The sequence below is a fragment of the Emydura macquarii genome, unplaced genomic scaffold (assembly GCF_026122565.2).
Source record: "Emydura macquarii macquarii isolate MOO-44397 ecotype Brisbane River unplaced genomic scaffold, CSIRO-AGI_Emac_v2 contig_3506, whole genome shotgun sequence".
Lineage (NCBI taxonomy): Eukaryota > Metazoa > Chordata > Testudines > Chelidae > Emydura > Emydura macquarii.
Window position 1 is genome coordinate 9,733,679 of NW_027133643.1, and position 20,998 is coordinate 9,754,676.

At 40.8% G+C, this 20,998-nt stretch overlaps 1 protein-coding gene across 3 annotated transcripts in view; it reads right to left on the reverse strand.

The window, feature by feature from the left end:
- Positions 1-20,998, reverse strand: part of DOCK7 (dedicator of cytokinesis 7) — a 144,875-nt gene that overhangs the window by 55,796 nt on the left and 68,081 nt on the right. For all 3 annotated transcript variants that reach the window (XM_067535648.1, XM_067535647.1, XM_067535649.1), the window contains exons 15-21: positions 7,811-7,928; positions 6,841-6,911; positions 3,920-4,058; positions 3,553-3,654; positions 3,215-3,301; positions 2,317-2,548; positions 105-269 (exon numbers count right to left, since the gene is read on the reverse strand). In XM_067535648.1, coding sequence (XP_067391749.1) covers positions 105-269; positions 2,317-2,548; positions 3,215-3,301; positions 3,553-3,654; positions 3,920-4,058; positions 6,841-6,911; positions 7,811-7,928 — 914 coding nt within the window. The remainder of the gene's footprint in view (positions 1-104; positions 270-2,316; positions 2,549-3,214; positions 3,302-3,552; positions 3,655-3,919; positions 4,059-6,840; positions 6,912-7,810; positions 7,929-20,998) is intronic.

The following is a 20,998-nucleotide window of genomic DNA, read 5'->3' on the forward strand; positions in this document are numbered from 1 at the left end:
CACCTGACACATAACGAAGCTCCTGACGTATAACGAAGCTCTTTCAACAAACTCAATTCCAATTTCTCAATAAAATGTGTTGTTAAAACAGGAAGTAAAGATACCTGGTGAAGGTGAATTGGGATAGGTATTTGGTAGACGAAAAACATAGTATATATAGGAAGTAAGAAGGTTGTTTCTGCCGTGCTGATCCTGGTTTCCTTCTAGGTTTTTGTGGAGTCTGTTTATGATTGATGCCATCGCTTCAAAAGATGCTTGACCCAAGTTAACTGAAAGAAGTAAGGTGAGAAGTTTGGTTGTAAGAGTTCAGCAGTACCTGTGATCACACTATAAATGCTTACTCTATTCACCTCTTAAGATATAAACAGTAGAGCAGGTCATAAAACAGAAAACATTTCTTGTGAATTATTTTACTTGAAATTTGGACCAGCTCTAACAAACAATTTAAGGAGAAGATACGAGCTATAGGCGTAAGTCTCCATTTGGTATACTATCAAATTTAAGAATGCTAGGGTTCAGTCCTAGAAGACTAGAGTCCGCTGAAATTCTGCCACTGATTGCAACAGAAGCAGGCTCAAGCCCTGAGTTAATGAAAAGATAAAACCCTCAGAAAGTTCACAACATTTTTCTCCATTAATAGTTTTGCTGCAGTCAAGCAACAACTGAAGTAATGTATGTATGTAATGTAGCAACAAGAACTGGCCAGTTCTATATCTGAATCGGTTATATTCTAAAAATGAGAACAAAGAAAACCTGATGTGGCTATAGGGAGACATCCTAACCAGATATAGGCAGACCCAAGTTTGTAGCTGGAAACTGTGTGTGACCATAGTTTTTTAAAAGGCAACCTCCAATTTCATGAGCCCAAAACAAAACACTTGTGGAACAAGAGAGCTTATTTCAAAAATAGAGCCAGTCTTCATGCTTCAAAAACACCCCTTTTTCCCAAACAAATAAAAAAAGAAATCAATGTATGACTTTCAGACATATAGGGGATTTAGACATATCTTCCATTGGATTTAATTCATTAGATTACTTTGAAAATCTCAACCACATTTTTTAAACATTGAGGGCTTGAATATTGTTTTCATGTAAGACCTCTTTTTACTGTTAGAGTGGTCTAAGAAGGCTTAGTGCAAATGGTAATCAGGTCCTAAGCTTTAAAATGGTTTCTATTTGGCATGCTTCGTTTTAATAAGAATGGGCCAAATTCTGCTCTCATTTACACTGATATAAATTCAAAATAACTTCAAGGAAGACAGTGTTCGTTTTCTAAAAGTAGAATAGGACCCAATGCCTGTACTATATAAGCTGACATTCACACTTGAAATCCTTCCTCCTTTTAGAAGACAAGCTGAATCTCAGAATTGGCATACAATACATATCACTGCAAACACAGTGCAGAGGTCACTCTAGTTAATTTTCAAGTCTATTTCCCTGGAACACCTATATCATCAACCTCATCCAAGGTGTTTTAATTCTATTCCTGTCTATTCAAGAGATCATTCCTACATACAGCATGAATAAAATTTTCAAAAGTATCTAAATGACTTGAGAGTACAAGTCCCATTCACTTTCAAAGGCAGCCACCAGTAAATTCCAACTGTATATATTTATTGTGGGTGCTCCAGGAGTGAAAAGTAACTTGCTAATCAGAAGCACACCTCACCTGAACAAACTTGCTCACTTATTCCACTTAATCAAATTATCCCCTGCACACACTGTGGTCAGGAAATACAGCAGTAGCTTCTTCACCTGTGTTTGAACTGTAAGACTTTAAATATTGACAGATTCCACAAAGTATACAATTACACCATTTAAGCCCAGCTCACAACAGAGAGCTGTGTGGAGCTACATTGCCCGTGGTGGAGGAAAGAGTGGAATTATTCATGCTGGCAGAATCAGATCCATAATGACTACCTGAACAAACAACATCTAAATCTAATCTTATCCAGGCCAAGGTTTTTCAAGGTGACTGGTGATGTTGGGGGTCTGAAACTCTGGATGCTCAGCTTGGTGACACCTTAATAGGCCCTGGTTTTCAGAAAATGATGAGCACCCATCCGCTAAAAATCAGGCCTCTTTAAGGCATCTGAAATTGGGCACCCTAACTCATGTCACTTTGGAAAATCTTGATCCTAGATATTTCTAGTGTGTATCACTACAGATCTAGATGCCAGCATGTTTTATTTTGTGGATACAGTTTATGTTTGCACTCCAGCATGAATATGGGACTTTTTAAATTTATACACAAATATAATAAAGATGAAAGTGTCAGTTTCTCAGCTGTGTTTCTATAAAACTTCAAGAGAATACCTATTTGGCCTGCAATCACAGGAGGTCTCACTACCAGAAGAATCAGCTTGTCAAGCAGGAGATGAAGAAATCGCACTACCGGCTCCAGCTGAGATGAATTTAAAGCTGAAATGCTGCTCTTCAATTCATTTTCCAAGTTGTTTTCCATAATTCTCATGTCTCCTATTCGCACAGGGAACATGTGCTCGTCCAGAGCATGAACAAGTGCAAAGAATTTGTCGAGGTAAGGGTCCTACACACAAACAAAAAGATATCTATAAATGTGTTACTTTCAAAGTCTCAGTGGGTCTATCTGAAGCAACCCCTTCAAAACAAAAAAGCATATGTAACCACCCCCACCAAAAAACACCAACTACTTCACAAATAAAATAATGCAATATGTAAAAACATCTAAAAAGAAACATGGGACTTCAAAATAAAATATATGAAGTATTTATTAGTCAAAATGACTTCAGTTTCATGTTGCAGTTCAAGTAGAATTAGAAGAGGATACATTTAGGAAAGAAAAAGAAAGATAAACAGGAAAAAATAAAGGAAAAAGGAAGAGGAAAGAATACGAAAGTCTCAGTATCTGGAATTACAAGGATATAGGCCACAGACTTTGGAACTGAAAGTGTTGCAGGCCACTGTGTCCTCAGGCATGCACCCAAAACAACCACTGACCTCAGCGGCAGTTACAAAGAGGCACTGTGAGCAGAACTGGAGGCAATGGTTTTGTTTTCAGTCCTCTCTAACTTTACATTGCTGGTTACTTTAAGCTTTCATTGAAATTGACATGAGTTTATTACACATTTATTACAAGTCACAGAGTCTGTCTAATAATTCAATGTCAACAGTGTTGTCATTGTCAAATGACTATCAAGCTACATGTGTTACTAAGTCCATTATTAATAGTTACCTGTGTGTGGATGGATGATACAGCAACAACTTCTACATTGAAAACTCCTTTGTGATTATCTACCCACTTCATTCCAGGAAGGGGCACCTGTAAGAAGTTCATAAAATCATTAGCTCATGTCAGACACCTGAGGCATTACCTGCAGTAAAAGAGAAAGCATCCTCCTTTGTAGAGCTAAGATTCTTTTAATTAAATACTAACTCCATTTTACTGTCAGATGATACACAGCACTTTTTAGAGTTAACAGCATTCAAGAAATAGCTTAAGAATTTCAATTTTTTCTATTGCTTTTTACTTATATCTTCCACAGAGGCATTTCAGAATGAGCAATAACTGACCTCTGGAGAAAGCACAGAATAAGCTTGCGGTGGTTTTTCCAATGAAACAGGTAGGCAGAACTGACCAGTCTTCAAACGTCCATTCTGAAGCATTGGTATCCACTTTAAGGGGGGAGAAAAACAACACAGTACCTTGAGTCCTACAGTGCTGAATTTCACAGTCAAAGATTTTCTTGATGGAAAGATGGCTAATGTGTGATTAGCTGCAATTTTAGATATTGACAAGTTGAAGCACTATTCAAAGTATGTCATGTAATGATATGACAATGTTGAATTAAATACAAACAAACACATTATCAATATATCCTTCTTTGGATCAAAATTTGATTTTGTTGCAAGCAAGACAGACAGACAGACAGATGCTTACAGTGTATCCAACCGGAGTCTCAAGAGGAGTATTTTGTTTTTGTTGGCAACTGACATGATAGAAAGTAAAAAGCAGGTGGTGATGATCAGTTAAAGTGGCTGGGAGTTTAATTTTGATTTCTTCATGAAAATCAGGAGATCTGTTTAGAAACAAAATAATCAACTCAGTTACCAATACAAATTTTGTAATTGTATTATTACTGGTATTCAGATAAACCAAGTGTAGCCTGGTTGTTTCACTTTTTTGGATGTTTATTTTTTCCAAAATTCTGCTTATAATCTTATGTTTTCGATTGAACTCTGTGCAAAGAAGGAAATAAATGGAGTTCTTCAGAGGATTACAAGTTTCACTTTCTGATCAGTGTTTGGAAAAATATATTAGTCCAGAAAATATTTGTACTCGTCTGTCAAAAGATGTCATAATCTATTGGATCTTAAACATTGGTGTCACCTTTTTGAACAATTAGAAAAAATATTTTTGCTATTTCAATGAACAGTGCATAAAATCTGATTAGCTTCAGGACTTTATTTTTTAATAACACTGTGTTTCTTCTCCCATCAAAGTCTGAGTGAATGCTGCTCCTGATGTCATCTGCAGTTCCCATTTCCAAGTTCAAGAGGCACTCTAGTGGGCCAGTTAAGGCCACAGTTCACAAAGCACTTAAATGTGTGATTCACGAATCATGTGCTACTCACACCCTTAAAGTTCATTCTGTGTTTAAGGGATTTGCTGGACTGCAGCTTAATGATTTATGCTATTTGAAAGCTGAGATTTCCAGGTTTCTGATTCTGGCTGGGGTTTTTAAGGGCATGTCTTCCCTGCAGTTAGCTCAGGATCTCACTCAGGTGTTGCTGTTAACCTCATTCACACACACAACCCTCTCACCTGATTTTGATGGTGCTTTAAACCTAGGCTAGCTAACCAGGCTGCAGCTATAGGCTAGAGTCTAAGTGCTACTTTCACTCAGGCTAGTAACCCACTCATGTTGCAGTGAAGACTCAGGCTAAATAACTCAAGTGCTGATAGTCCTCCAATATCTTCCCGCAATTGCCCCGTGTGCCCAGAAGGACTGACGAGTTCCCCACAATTCAGTGGGAAAGAATCAGACTGGTTCAGCTTATGGCACTACAAAGAACCATGGGATGTGCCCTCAGAAATCCTAGCAACACACATGAGTGAGTGTAGCACCAGTGAGGACACAATAATTTGAGTCTGGCTTTGCAGTGTGGCTGCTCACACCTGCACTAGGCTGACCTGGATGCCAATCACCAGAGTTAACGCTGCCATGAAGCCATACTCTAAGGAAATGAGATGCTCATCTCCTAATGAATTTCAATGAGATTTGGGCACCTTAACTCCCTTAGGCTCCTTTGAAACTCATAGGTTTTAATAGCATTGGTTATAGCTCTAACCATTCTAGAGATAGTGGCTTCTGAAAGGTCGGAATTAAAATGGGGAAGAGGCACAATAGTAATCAGAATTATTTGATTTTTAAAATGTCCTATGTCTTATGAACCATCAGAGCTAGAAATGAAGCCTACACATTTTTGGAAGGCCATAATTCTGGGCTGCACAAGTATATATAGCATACAATATTAGCCCCTGTTGTATTTGAGATATTCAATAGCACTTGTTGAAAAATCATCATAAAAATATTTCCAATTTTTGATTGACTAATATTGAGCATTAAAATGGTCACGGGTCCTTTGGACCAATAGTACTATTTTAGTAATGGTCCAGTATTTAAACGCTCAATTCCTGGACCACACACCAATGTAATGTTCAGTCCCTGAATACCTGGAGGTAGATCTATAATTTATCAGTGTTTTTGCTCATTTTCATAAATATTTTTGCATTCAACAAAGGTATTTTTCTACTAACAAAAATAATTAAAAGTATGCTTTAATTTTAAAAGGAAATGAATGAACCAATTTGCTTTCTGGAAATGTAAACGACAATTGGAGTATATATACCTAATATTTAATTGCTTTTGAGTGGATACTAATAATTGTAGATTAGGTCAATTTTCAAAGGAGATGTTCATTTTATTTTCAGCAAAAAGCAAGCACATGCCTCTGTGTCATAGATCGGGGTGAATTCCTGGTAAAACTCCCATTGACTTCAACGAGGCCAGGATTTCTTGCTTGATTTTTGTCTCAAACTACCAGTTGTCTGTTTATTTTAAATTACAACCATACGGAATACAATTTTCACTAAGCTTTATAATTACAATCTAGAATCCAACCCTGTTCCTACTGAAGTGAGTAAGAGCCTTGTCCTTCATTGCATTTCTGTAAATGCAAGAGGTTGTGAATAAACGCAGAACTAGGGCCAAACTGTACATTTCCTTACTCAGGTGAGTATTCCTTACAGAGGTAGTGCCATTGACTTTAAGGGACTATTTTCATGAGTAAAGACGAATAGTTTGAGTAAGGGTGCCTGAGTCAGAACTTTGAGCTCAAAACTGCAAGATACCGAGTACTCTGAAAATGTGCTTAAACTTCAGCACATGAATAGTCCCCATTGAATGATATGCATATCTTTACACTTGTGCTTAAGTGTTTCACTGAATCAGGCTAGTGTGCTCCCTGTCTTGTAAGATGGAACCTTTTAGGATTTGATTCACCTCTCCCAACTATTTTACACAGAATAGTCCCGATTTACACCACTGTGAGAGGAGATTCAGAAACTGTCTCTATAAAAGTACAATTGAAGTATTAGGTGCTGTCTTTATTTTTTTATATATATATATATTTGTAAGTGCTGAGCGTATTGTCAGTGCTAAATAATGAGTCAGATTCACATTGCATTACTCCACATTCACACCAGTAAAACTCCTCTGACTTGAACAGAGTTACAATGGAGTAGCATAGTGGTGAATTAGGCCCAATCATTTTTTTAAAGCAGCTTTTGTATTTTACCTGTTATGATATACTACAGCTGTATATGCTTCTTTTGAAAATTCAGGACAGCTAGATTTACCAAAGATAACCTGCAGAAACACAATATAAGAAGTGTTAGTGTTTGTGTCAGAGTTCTACAGTATTTGAAGCCTAAGGTCAGATCCTCAGCTGGTGTAAACTGAAGTCAATGGAGCTGTGCTGATCTACACCAGTTGAGGATTTGGCCCTTCATTGCTATACAACATCTTTCTTGACCATTTTCAAAATTATTTCATAAACCCAGCTACAAACATCGGGTGGGGTGGGGCCAACCGAAGACTTGGCTGATGAGGCTATGTGATACAGCTAGCCCTCAGTCTCAGCTGGGCAGGCTTACGATGGAGCAAGCCCAGGAGACTGTCCAGACTCTGGAAAGGGAGTGGAAGATTCCAAGTCTGCATGAGGGCAAGAGGCAGGAACACCATGAGAGGAGAAGACACCAGAGAAAGAAAACGGGATGAGATGCAGTGAGAATCAAGGAAAGTGTGACCAAAGGAGGAAGGAAGCAAGGGGCACAGAGAGAATGAAAGAATGGAAGTAAGAATGTGGTACAGGGAGAAGGAAACCACAGACAGATCCTCAGCAGATATAATTCAGTGAGCTCTGTTGGCTGATGAGCTGGTTCTGAATGAGCATAGAAGGTAAAATTATTTATTTATTTATTTATTTTGCCAATGAAGCAAAAAATATTACATTACCAGCTGAAAGGGAAGTCACTACAGACTTCCTGAGTCTGGCTCTGGAACATCAATTGCAACTCAGCTGCTTGACAAACTGCATTTAAATGCGTGCTGTGTTCTGAAATGCTCTTATTTTAATTCCAACAGAAACAGTCATCCTGAAAGGTCTTTTCAGAGGTTGTTAGTTTCTGGCTGCAGTGCAGACGGTAACACTTTACACTGGCAGCACCCAGCAGTTACAGGAACTGAAAGCAAAGCATATTCCTTACTGGCATGGCATTGCTTGGATCCTCTCCATACATAAACTGGACTTTCACAGTGATATTCCTGGCAGAGCCCTGGCGGTTGGCAAAGTTAAGACTCTGAGGATAGACATACAGAAGATTTCTGCAAAAGACAGAAGCATTAGCATTTATCTCAACATGAAAACTCCGGGCAGCACACACAATTATGGACACTATAATCTTCTATGGGTAAGTTGTTAGCCGCCGTCAGATCCATCAATCTAGATCAATTGAGCGGTCAGTGAAGACCCGCTCAATCGATCCGGAAGTCGACTTTTAAAACCATCCCCTCAAGTGGTGAAGCAGTGAAGACGCCACGCACAATGGAAGTTAAGAAGTTGACGGGAGTTACACAAGCTACTCTGCGTAGCTTGCGTAACTCCAGTTGACTGCTGCCAAATTTTAAGGTCAGTGTAGACCAGGCTTATAAAAACAAGTAGAAACTCAGTAGAACATATGAAGGTCTTTGCATTTTTTTATTAGACTTCACATCTCTCTCTGTTTCCCCCTCCCCAAAATTGATTTGGTTATAAACTCATGCTCCAAAAATGAAACCTCAATTCTCCCAGATGAGTGACATGCTCCAATACAGTAATTCTAGGTCACTGCCATTCTAAAGCTTTTTGCCATTTTAAAAAACTTTCTGTTCAGTGCCTATACCACCTCAACAATTCAATCGGAAAGCGAAAGCGTCAATAGGAAAGCAAGTGCATGGTGTTAAACTGTCCAAAACACACACACAGAGGCTGGTCTCCCATGAAGCACCTGCCTAGCTGACACTTGAGGAGAAGACATCAGGATGGCCTCAAAATGCAGTTCTACTCTGAAAAGTGACTATATAAAAATGACACATACCTATTCAGCAGATCTGCACCGTCTATCTATTAGTTGTACCTGCTCACCCTGGCAACTAAAAGAAGGTTTTACTGCTTTTTACTCCTCTTAGGCCTCCAGAACCCATGCAAATTAGCTAAATTTTATTCTGACTTGTGCATCACCAACAGAATTGTGAACCACAGGCTCCATTCTCTCTTATGTAGCAATTCTCCCTGTAGGAGAGAGGAACCTCCATGTGACTGATTCCTCATCGTCTTGCTCCTTGTGAAGTCATCTACAGCAATGCAAAGCAAGCGTAAGATAGGTGAAGCACATTACTATTCTGATTTGGTGGTAGTTTTTGCGCTTCCTTTGCACAGGTATAAATGACTACACAAGGCACAGGACAAAGAAGAATCAGGACTCAGGAGCTTCAAACACTCAGCGTTTCCTATTCACATTTCTGTTGAGGAATAGTTTGCCACAGCCCAGTGATACAGAAGAAGCTGGGACATCCACCCCCTTACCTCATGGATTCACAAGCAGCAAGACCTCACTGGCTCCTACAGGCCCCTGGACAGCACAGATCAGAGGAGACTTAGGACTTTAAAGTCTCATGGCCTTATTCCCATTCATACTAAGGCCCCTTTACACTACTCTTGCAGCACAGCATCCTTGGAGGTATATATAACTTATATCCTCTTTAAGGCCCTTGTACATTGCCAAAAGACAATTAAGACTTGTCTATATAAATAAGTCCTCTTTGAAATGGGACTAGCTCAAAGCACTCTAATGAACTGTAAACATGTGTCAGCACTGTGTACATGGACAGACCATGGCAGGCTAGTGTGGCACAGATTCACACCCCAGCTTGCTGTGCTCTCATTGTTCATGTAGACAAGCTCATATATGTATTAGGAAAAGCCCCATGCTGTGCTAGGTGCTGCCGGTACATGTAATTAAAAGATGATCCTTGCCTCAAAGAGCTCCCAATCTCAGTTACTAAGTCATAAGACAACAGGTGGACACAAGAAATAGACGTGGGGAGCACAAAGGACCAGTGAGACAATATGTCAGTGTAATAAGCAGCAGCCACAGAGCATCAGCAGTGACAGACTAAAAACAAAAGACTCCTCTCAGACTGTCATCACAGATATTTTGCTCTCTTTATGTGTCCAGAGCCCCCATTAATTTCAATCAGAGTTCTCTGCATACACCGAGGGAATAATACCGAGAAGAGAGATCTGCTTTTGGAAAGGTACCCATTGGAAGTCAGCTCGACTATTCAGGTCCAGAAAGCAATGTGGGGCTGCATTCTCAACTCAGATTACTTTTCCCCTCCAGGCAGTGGAATATGCATACTTCTCATGTGGGAAATTTCTTCTCTTCAAACGAAGCCCTTCCTGCTGAATTACGCTTTTTAACTTCATCCCCATTGGTCACCATGCCTAATCAGAGTTCTCTTATTCTTTCAGTGGGTGGCTGGCTCATGCTTTTTTTTATGGCTCTCCTAAATTTCCTCATTCTGGCATGCATACATTTGCTCCTTGATGCTCTTTTTAAAATAAAAATAGAAATGGGAATTTACTTTAAAATGTACTCTGCTTACAAAGTTTTCACTAAGTATTATTAGTGCTTAAAACAGGGATTTAATATACAGTATTTGGGAAGCCAAGCTACAAGATTCCTATATTAAAGGTTTTGTTAGGGCTGATACAATAGTAGAGATTGACCCAAGCCAAAACCCTAGATCCAAACATCCATTCTTCTCTTAGGGGCTGGGAGGTGGTGAGATAGAAACTATCACAGCTGCTCTTTGCCATTCCGAAGGTGGGAGCGAATCCACAAGGTGACTTTAGGGTAGCTATCACACTGCAGCCAAAATCTGGCTCATCAGCTTGGGATAAATTCACAACCAAAACCATGGGAGAAAAGACTATTATTAGTTGCTTCCTCCTCTACTTCCTTTTGATTGCATCTCATTTAAATAAAGTCATGTATACTGAGGGGGAATTTTCAAAGGCAGTAAGGTGTATCATTTCCACTGATAGCCAGTGGGAGTTGAGTTCCTAACTCCTATATGTGCTTTTGAAAATTTGCCTCTGATGATTAGATGATACAGCCAGCAACGTCATAGGCCTGCGTTGTCAGGACTTAAACACAGCTCATCGCAGGATAAAAATGCCCCGCTAGTCAATCAGAATATGATCCTGAATGAGCAGGTCTTAAATCTCAGCTCACTCACATGGCTGTAAACCAAGAGAAACCCCTCTAGCATGAGTGAGGTTACTCTAGTGTAAAACTGGTGTAACTGGAATGAGAACTGGGACCTTGACAACTTATAACAACTTAATTCAGTTGTACCACTTCACTTGTACAGATCTTGGACAGTAGGTGCTAGCCCACAGTTTCATCTTCATTTCCCCTTTCTCCTGTAAAGTTTTAATGATTTTTCTCTCTGCTAAGCTGTCAACCCCCATCAAACAAGCATTCCCTCCTTCATTAGAGTCACTTCATCATAAAAGATCATTTCATTACTTGTTGTGCACGATGTGCTGGGCACTTTATAGACTGGCTGAAATGCTGGCCATAAATGCTGGCCATCCTCTGAACATGCTGATAGAATGTGAAGTTATGGCAAAGACTGCTAGGTACCAAAGTTACTGGGCTGTTAAGGGTTTATTATTTGGCACAACTTTGTTGGCAGGGTCCTGGAGGGGTCAAAAGTCTACAGTCTTAGCATGGTCTCAAAGGAAGAAAATAGAGAAAGGAGACTGAGTGGGACACTAGTGGGGCCAGAAATTTGTGCTAGGCACCAACACTGACGAGTCCCATTCTGTACACAGGGCTGGAAAACAGAGAGGGGATTTGCCACTGGGATGGTGCTAAAATGCTAGTAGACATGCTGGGCCTATGCAGACTAAGAAAGGACCCCACAGAGATTTAGGCTGCCAGGTAACAGTTAATACCTGATGGTTTCATTCACAGGTTTTTAATCAAGAAAAGTTGCTGCCAAAGGCTCTAAATCCAAAGACGTGTCTAGGGCTTTTATTGCAGGACATCCGCAATGCTATGCAAAATGTATGCAAAGCTTATATTATCTGCAAAGGAGCTCAAAAGTACTCTTACATTCATAAAATCAACTGTTAAACTGCACAGCCTCTCTCAGCCCAGGAGCACAAGGCAGTTCCCTAAATATTTATGTAATGTGATTGCAGCCATTTCCTCAAATCCTTAATTTTTAATACGTTTATAAAGAGTTGATCCTGAACTCTTGAAGGGAATTTCTCACCATTATTAAAATTTCCCTTTTCTGTAAAATCCAAGGATATTTTTCTTTGTTTTATTCATCCTATAAAAATCTTTAAAAGCTCACGTAATGATGATCAGCCAGGTAAGAAGACATGAATGCCCTTCAGGATTGTGTTTGTTAAATATATCTATTTTTTGGTAGTGTGAAGTCTCAGCTCTCAGAGTCAATTTTCTCCTACGGGCTTTGAATAACCTCTTGAAACATGTCATTTAATCATGCTAGGTTTTTTCCTCTGGTTTGTATAAGGGTGTGAATCTCTTCTGTGGTTTTGTTGTGGTATCTTAATGGTGGGATTTTCAAAAAGTGCTTAGCACTGACTTAAATCCACTGCTGTTGAAATCAATGGTAAAATTCGTGTTGATTTCGGTGGGAATAGAATTGGCCAGTGACGAGTGCTTTGGAAAATCCAACGCACAATTTAAAAAATTTTTACTTTAGAATTTTTGACTAGCTTCCCCATTATTTTTTTAAAATCTGTCTTTCCAAAGTTTAATGTTAAAGTGAGGCCTTGTCTACAATAGCACTTATGCCGACAAAACTTTTGTCGTTCAGGGGTGTGAAAAAACTACCCCCTGAGCAACATAAGTTTTGCCGGTATAAGCACTTGTGTAAACAGTGCCATGTTGGCGGGAGACACTCTCCCACCAACATAGCTACAGCCGCTCGTTTAGGTGGTTTTATTATGTCGGCGGGAGAGTTCTTTGCTGTCAACATAACATGGCTACAAAAGCACTCTTACAGCAGTACAGCTGTGCCACTGTAAGTTTTAATTATAGACTAGCCCTGATACTCATTTACACTACTTCTTCCCCCAAGAGCATTGAACTTAAATATACGGTGGTTACTGTTGCTTAGTGACTCTACTCTAGTTACTTCTTGAACCATCTACTGAGGATTACTGTGATTGAACTCAAAGATAGTTTTTTCTCTTCTTTTTGGGAAAAATCAAAAAGGATAAAAAATACTGGAAAAGTTATTGAGGGAAAAATTATGAAAAGTATTTGAAAAAAATTAAAAAGTGGGTTTGTTTTTAAACCCTGCAAAACAAAAGCAATTTCAAACATTTGGAAATGTTTTGCAAGTGTATTTTAATTTTTCAACCAGTTTTACCCTTTTGTAGATTACAGAACAATACCAGTGTGGGAAAATAACAGCTAGCTGTGTCCCCCTTTACAAAGTAGTCTCATGCTTAACTGAGAACGTTATCTGAACTGCATTCACCAAGTTAAGGGTTCAATGACTTTTAGTCTTTTGACCATATGACTGTCATAGATTTTTCCATGCAGAAAATACAAATACATTTAATGTGCATGTTTATCTTACTTTTTAAACATTGGAAAGGGAGGAACAAGTTGGGCTGATAGACATTTTCCATCTTTAATTCCTATAATAAGGAATCTATCCAAATGAATCATTTAAAATAAAACTCCACCAAACATTAACTATAAGGGCCTTAAGAAATTTTCACACAGGCATAAGTACAACCTCAGGCCTCAATCTTGAAAATATTTAAGCATTGTGACAAAGCTCTTCCTCTGCCTTGGTGGATCCAGCGCTTCCTTCTAGAGGTAGGTCAGGGATCTGCTTCACCCTTTAGTGTTCTTCCACCCTCTAGTGGTGGGGGAGGGTAATACAGCCTCTCTAAGATGGCCGCTCCCTGCTGGCTCCCGGTCCTGTCTCTGGTTCTCACAGGCCCTTGCCTCTTCGCTGGGGCTCTTGCCCCTCCAGTGAATGGCTGGGGGAGGGGGCAGTCCCACCCTTGACTCCGGGCCCCAATCCAGGGACTCTACCAGTAGCAGCCTCGTGCTGTGGCTTCAGAAAAGCTGTTAGCTTCCCTGGGTTACTTCCCCAAGCCCCATTATTTAATGTCCAGACCCTGCTCGGACAGGGACCCCTCCTGGCCTCCTTGCCAGGGGAGGCTCTTGTAGCCTGATTTTATAGTTATTAATTTATTGAATAGGGTAATAGGTTTGCCAATTTCTTTAATTAAAGGATCATGAGGTTCGTGTCCTAAATCAGGCTTCAGGTAAGTTTTATAAGGACCCCGGGTACAACACAGGAAGAATTCCAGCGATAACCAGGATTTGTATAATTTTATAAATTTATTAAAACAACACAAAATAATAAACAAATGATTACTATAGAGAAAATAAAATGAATAATCAAATTGATAATAGATTAATACAAAGACTTATTTGATAGATAAATTTATGATATGCTTTAAACTAGTATACTCACACCCTTCCTGGACTTGGTTGAAAGAGATGTCTAATTTCTTAAGTTGGAGTTGAGTGGAATAAGAGCTGCTTCAAAGCTAAGAGCTATAAGCTAAGACTAACATTACAACTTTAAGAATATAAAATAAAGAATGAAGCTTAACACTAAATAAAACTTTAAGCAGGGATAGCTGACAGTCGACTGCCCCGATGAGCTGGATTTGATCTTTCTTATACCCCCAAGAATATGAATCCTCCTTCCAGGCCCATACTTGGTCTTTCCACCTCCAAACTTTTGGGGTACATGTTGTCTATTGGCTGCTAGGTTCGTACGTATTATTGACGTATCCACATCCTTCTTCAGGTGGTCTTTTATCTCACCTTTGTTATTTCTAGCTTATTGTGGGTTCCGTGGTGTTCTTGTGAAGTTTCTTGGGTGTAACCGGGACAGCCCCTTCCCCTTTTAATATCTCCTGACTTGTCTAGGGTAAAGGTTATAACCATATATATCCTATCCTGTTTTACATCTATCTAAACCAAAGGTTGAATATATATATATCTTAACAGTAGCTGTCATCCAGGATGTGGCCTGGAAGGTACCTTGCATTACAGCTGAATAAAATCTAATTTCATCACACAATCATATCAAAATATACATATGAAAAATATCTCTAATAATAAAGCAAGCAAGCAGGTTAGTTCTATAGGCTACACTCTTGACCTCTGACAACCCCATTGGGTGTGGTAGTGCCCAAACCAAATGTCCAGTTCTATCTTCCCCTTCTGGCCTGGGAAAGGTCCTTTGCCCTCTTCAGGTGGGTTTTTCCCTCCCCCAGTCTTTGTACCTGCAGGGTTCTCTTCTGCCAGCTTTCTGCTCCTTCTCCTAAACCCTCTTGGTTTCTGACAGCATCTTGCCTGATCACACACTATCCGGTAGCTCACCTCACTCTCATAACTCTATTCACACCCTTTCTCTGGAGGGGAGGCTTTTTAACAAGTCCCGGGCGAGGTCATGATTGGCTCTAGGTAATTGGCTCTAGGAGTAATACCTGCTCAGCTACCAGAGGAAAAGGGACTTACAGATCCTGGGACTGATATATTGGCCTTCTAGCACTCTGGTAGCCATCCAGTCTGACCCTGTCACAGCATGTACTTAACTTTACTCATGTGAATAGCTCCTTTGAACACTAGAGACTGCTGATACTCACAAGAGTAAATTAATGCAGCATGAAGATCAGTTATGAGTAATATTTGTAAGATCAGGGCTTTAATGTGGATCTGCATTCACATGGATCACTGCCACGTGCACAGCCCTATGGAAAAGTTCTGTAGTTTTTAACAGAACTGATACCAACAGGGATCCTTACAAATGTAATGAGATTCTACAGAAATTAATCTGAAAATGCATAGAATTTTACAGAGAATGATAGCTTTCCAATAGTTATTTTGATCTAAATTAACTTCTTATAGGCTACAATCTGATGGACACAGCCCTTAAATACCCTAATACTACATGGTACAGCAATCAATCCCACTGAATCTAATCCACTGGTATAAAGCACTATGCATTCTATATCACAGGGTTAAATATGGTGATCATTATTATCTCAGTATAAATATGAATACTCCGTCATTGCAATATTGTAATTTTAGTTGTGGGGTTAATATATAGCATAATCTAATAAAGGCTAAAGACGAAAGATTAAATAGGGCTCATCTTTACAATAGGTCAGAAGTGATTTTGAGTAAATACCTAGTGTGTGCTATTCCTTCAAGATTTGTTTATAAAGAAGGTGTCCTGTCAGTATCGTGATTGCTTGACTCTTGGTTTCATTAAGCCACAATATTTGTGGTTATCATCTTGTAGCCAAGTTTGTGAGCAAAACCAGGGTCAAAGTCAAAAGCCAAGGCCAAAGTCATCATTATTCAATGCATTAGTCACGTTCATCACAACGTACTTGGAATCTAAAGCCCTGATGCAACATAGCACATAAGCACACACACAACTTTCAACATGTGACTAGTTCCGTGAAAGTCAATGGAACCACTCAACATGCTTAAAGTTATGCATGCGTGGTGCTTTGCTTAAATGCATAAACTTTTGGTATGTATATGGACTCCACGGGCCGAGGAAATAAGTGACTAGTGGCTGCTGCCATGAAAACAGGCCAGGAGACCACAATTTTCAAAATCTATGAACAGTACCTTGTAAATACTATGAGTTTGTAGCATACTTTGGGATAGTGCATCTTTATATTAACTTTGTAACGATTTCTATGCAGTCACCCTGACCCTTAATTGTGCAGATCAAATTGAGGCATCTTTAGGTAAGATTACACTTATTGCTTTGTAGATACACAACCAATTACTGCTGACAAAAAAAATGAATGCACTGTTTTGTTCCCTTTTATTTCCTCTTACCAAAAAAACCCCTCAAAAAACAAAACCCAGCACAAAACAAGAACATAGTAAAAAATTACTTGACACTTCTCTAACACTGTTAATTTGAAGATCTCAAAGTGCTTTACAAACATAAATTAAGTTGCATTACTCTTATGAAGGAGAGAATTATCGTCTTTTTTACATATGAAAAAACTGAGGTACAGATTGGTTAGGTGACTTATCCAAGCTAACACTGCAAGTTAGAGAACCCAAGAGTCCTAACTCCCATTCTCCTGCTCTCTTCACTTCTCTACACATTTTCTCAGGAAAAAACTAAATCATTCAATAAATTACAAACTACTTAACTTCTGTGTTGCTTTTTGACATGTTGAACATGTTGGGCAAATACATCTTCAATGCTACCACATGACTTTGTCCATCAAGACACACACTTGTGATTTCAATGGAACTCCAGAATATCAATGCACAGTAGATGATCAGCAAATAGAATGGACGAACAGAGGTGAAACGATTAGGAACAAAACCAAAACTTGAAATCTTTAAAAAATTTGATTATAGATTAAGAACATTAAGATCACTTGTGCCATGGGCTGGCTGGACCCTGGCAGCACCAGAGACCAGGGGAGAGCAAAAAATGGCACAAAGCTGTCTCTGACATGCCCCATTTGAGTCCTGCACCCAGCATAGCTCCACTAGATCCAAGGACTGGGGCCAAAGTCCTCAAAATATCTGAGGGTAAAGAATTAAAAATCATGGATTGCCCTCCTGACATTTAAATCTTTTCTTTGCCTGACTTTTTAGATTCATTTCAGGATCAAATTCCTAATTACTCTCAGCCCCTTTTGATGCTGTCTATTCATTCATCCTTCTGTCACTGCACAAATGTTTCCTGCAAGACATTTCCTTGTGATTTGTCTCACCACTATTCCAAAACAAGATCCTGCAACAGGATTTTGCTAGCAGACTGCATTGCAGGGCCCAAGTGTGCCGAATTGTTGTCTCTTGTAGAGACTATCTCCTTGGGATATTATGAGAAATGTAGTTGTGATCTGCTGTGGAATACTGACTGTTACTTATACATCAGATTATTTCTTGTATTTGCTTTGATCATATGCCAGCAGATTCACTCACAATGAGATTCCACTGCTCAGAACTATGAACCTTATCCAGATTCTCTCCTACCATATTTCTGTGATGCTGCACATGATTAAATCATTCAGATCCTTACTGCACTGGTGTAATGTATTTGTAACCGGGAGGTGTGGCCTCCCTTGGAGATTGACTGCGAGGGAGAGCCAAATCCTCCCTGGGGGGCGGAGCCCGGGAGGACAACCCCACCTGACCGGAAGCAGAAAGGCGGGGCAGGAAGTACAAAAGGCAGGCCTTCCCGCTCAGTAAGGGAAAGGCGGCTGAGGGAGAAGGACCTCTCTCCCTTGGAGCCTGGGCCTAGCCATGGGCCAGGCCATTATATTACATTATCTGGAGAAGAGGCTGCCAGAACTGCCAACTGCCTGGGGCCCTGAGGACCTGGAGGAGCTACCTGAGCCCGGCAAGCCAGAGGAGACCCCTGGACCTTGCGAGCTGGAGGATCTGCTCGAGCTGCCAACCTCCTGTGAGCCAGAGGAGACCCCAGGACCCTGCAACCTAGAGGAGCTGCCCTCCGTGGATGGCTCCGAAGAATTCCCGGACCTGCTGTCGAGCGACCAGGTCGAGAGATTCTGGAACTTCCCTTGGGCAGAGTATCCTGCGAAAACGGAGTGACTCGAGGGACCAGGCATTCTAGGGAAAGGAAGGATCCCAGGGGAGCCAGACACCCGTCCGGCTGCGTTATGGCCTGTAGCCAAGTCAGCACGTTTCGGCCGGAGTCCCGTTGACCCAGTGGCAGGTTGTCCCATCACTTCCAGGGCCCTGGGCTGGACCGCGGTGGAGTCGGGTGGGCCTATGTCCACTTCCCCCTCCCTACCCTGACCTGGGGTGATTGCCTGCTAAGGGCCAGACCCTGTTCCCCACTGCCTGCCCCACCCTGCCTAAGGGCCAGGGCCTTAAACTGTGTGCTTGCCCTATGGAGGGCCAGAGACTTCCCCGTTTGCTCGGCCCGCCCTGCCTAAGGGCTGGGCCTGGAACTGGGACTCACCCTACTAAGGGCTAGAGACTGACCCCTTTTGTTCGGACTCCCCACAGGGCGCAGGTGCCAGGAGATGTGGCCTCCCTCGGAGATTGACGGCGAGGAAGGGCTGCCGGCCCCACCCACAACAGGGGACCTTTACAATATTACTCCAGCTTTTAATTTGTGCAATAGAGTTTAAAAACTATTACATGCTACTTAATAATTTGTTTTATTGCATGACATCCACGAGCGCTGAAACAATTTTTATGGTGGGGTGCTGAGAGCCATTGAACGAAACTGTAAACCCTGGATAGAATGGAAACCACTTCAAGCCAGGAGGTGCAGCAGCATCCCCCACCCCCATAGTTCCAGCACCTATGAGGTCACCAAAGTTTCACCATGCAGAGGTTCAGTGCCAAGACTTCATTTCAATACACTTTCCTGTTTGACACTGAGTTATGTGCACACACGTAAGTAAAATGAGTGAGTGAGTAACTAACTAAATGGATGTGCAACTAAGAGGCTTTCCCCACTCCAGCCTGCACTCTGAGGAAAAAACCTTGAAAATCCTCAAAGTGCTAGAGCGCACGTTATAATCTGTATGGGCAGATTCCCTATATTTCTATGTGATTATTCCACAAGACCCTGTTCATTCAAAACTTCATTGCTCCTTCAGATCTGGTTGGTTCAAAAGCAGGAAATCATTCCAGCCATAAAGCTGAACACTTTCCTCAGATCATCCTTGCAAGCCCAAACTTTATTTATTGGGGCCAAATCTAAACCATGCAGAGGGATGTTGGGGAGAGAGGTTGTAGGGTATGTCTACACTACGGAAACTATACTGGCATAGCTATGTTGGAATAGTTATGCTGGCACAACTCTGTAGTACAGATTCAACCTACACCGACAGAAGGGATTTTTCAGTCCATGTAGGAACACCACCTGCATGAACAATGTTAGCTATACTAAAGGAAGCACTTGTCCAGTGACACAGCTGCACGGACACTGGGGATTATGTCAGCTATACCAGTCGGGTGTGGTTTTTTTCCCAAATCCTGACAGACACAGTTATGCTGACAAGTCTAAGTATGCATTGTCTCTCTCACCCACCCTTGGCAAGCAGAGTTTCAAAGCCCATGTTTGGGGCATTGCATAGCCAAGCAAAACTAAGGGCTGGTGTACACTGGGAATGTACACTGGCATAGCTACATCTCTCAGGTGTGTGAAAAATCCACACCCCGAGAGACATAGCTATGCTGACCTAACCCCCAGTGTAGACAGATTCTAGGTCAAAAGTAGATTTAGCTATCACCTGTTGGGAGGTGCATTACCTATGCCGATGGGAGAATCCCTCCTGTAGGTATGAGTAGTGTCTACACCAAAGCGGCCCAGTTGTGGTGGTTTAAATGTAGACATACCTTAACTTTGCATCATCCACAAACCCATGTAAACTCACCCTGCAAACATATGGAAATCCCTGAAGAATTTCCCACTGAAACTTATGATGCCCTGAAAACACGCCCAGCACTTACAGGACTGTCCAGCATAAGCATAGATAGGAAGGAATGGTACAGCTATAGCTACTGAAGGAGAGGATACCACGGAAGTAGAGTAGAATGGATTGGCAGATGATCCATGCAGATGGCTGTTGGTTTGCAGGAATTCACTTGATGTTCCTAGGGACATCTCAAGCATCAAACTTTGCCTTCCTGATCACATGATGCTTCAGAAACTCCGTGGTTCTGATTGCCACTGCTTGAACATTTGTGCAAAATGATTACAAAGTGAATCTGCCAAATCAGAATTCTCCACTCATGTACACCAGTGGTAGCATTTTACATCCACTGTGCACAGGAATAAAGAACTTAAAGAAGGAGCAAGGCAGTGGAGAATCAAGCCCAATGAGTCTAAATTCACTGTGCTGTCACTAATTCTGCTGTCACTTTCACTGGGGTAGCTGAGGAATAAATCAGCTGAAGTACAGTGAATTACACCAGTGGGCAAAGTGGTGTGACATCAGAGTCAGGCTCAGTGAACTGCCCTTCTGTAGGATGTCCCGCCCCACCAAGAGAGGGCAGAATCTGAAATACAGAGATTGAGTCTCATTTACGCTAAGGCCCTTTTACATTCCTCTGGCAATGTACAGGAGCCTTACAGTGTAACCCAGAGGTAATTTAGGCCCTTATCCATAGTTCAAGATTCTGATAAAAAATTAACCTGTTAAGAAAGGGGTATATCCAACATGTTCACCAGTAATTTTAATAACGGAATAACTGGCATATTGGAAATCTAAATACTAGTTTAATCAGCAACAGGCT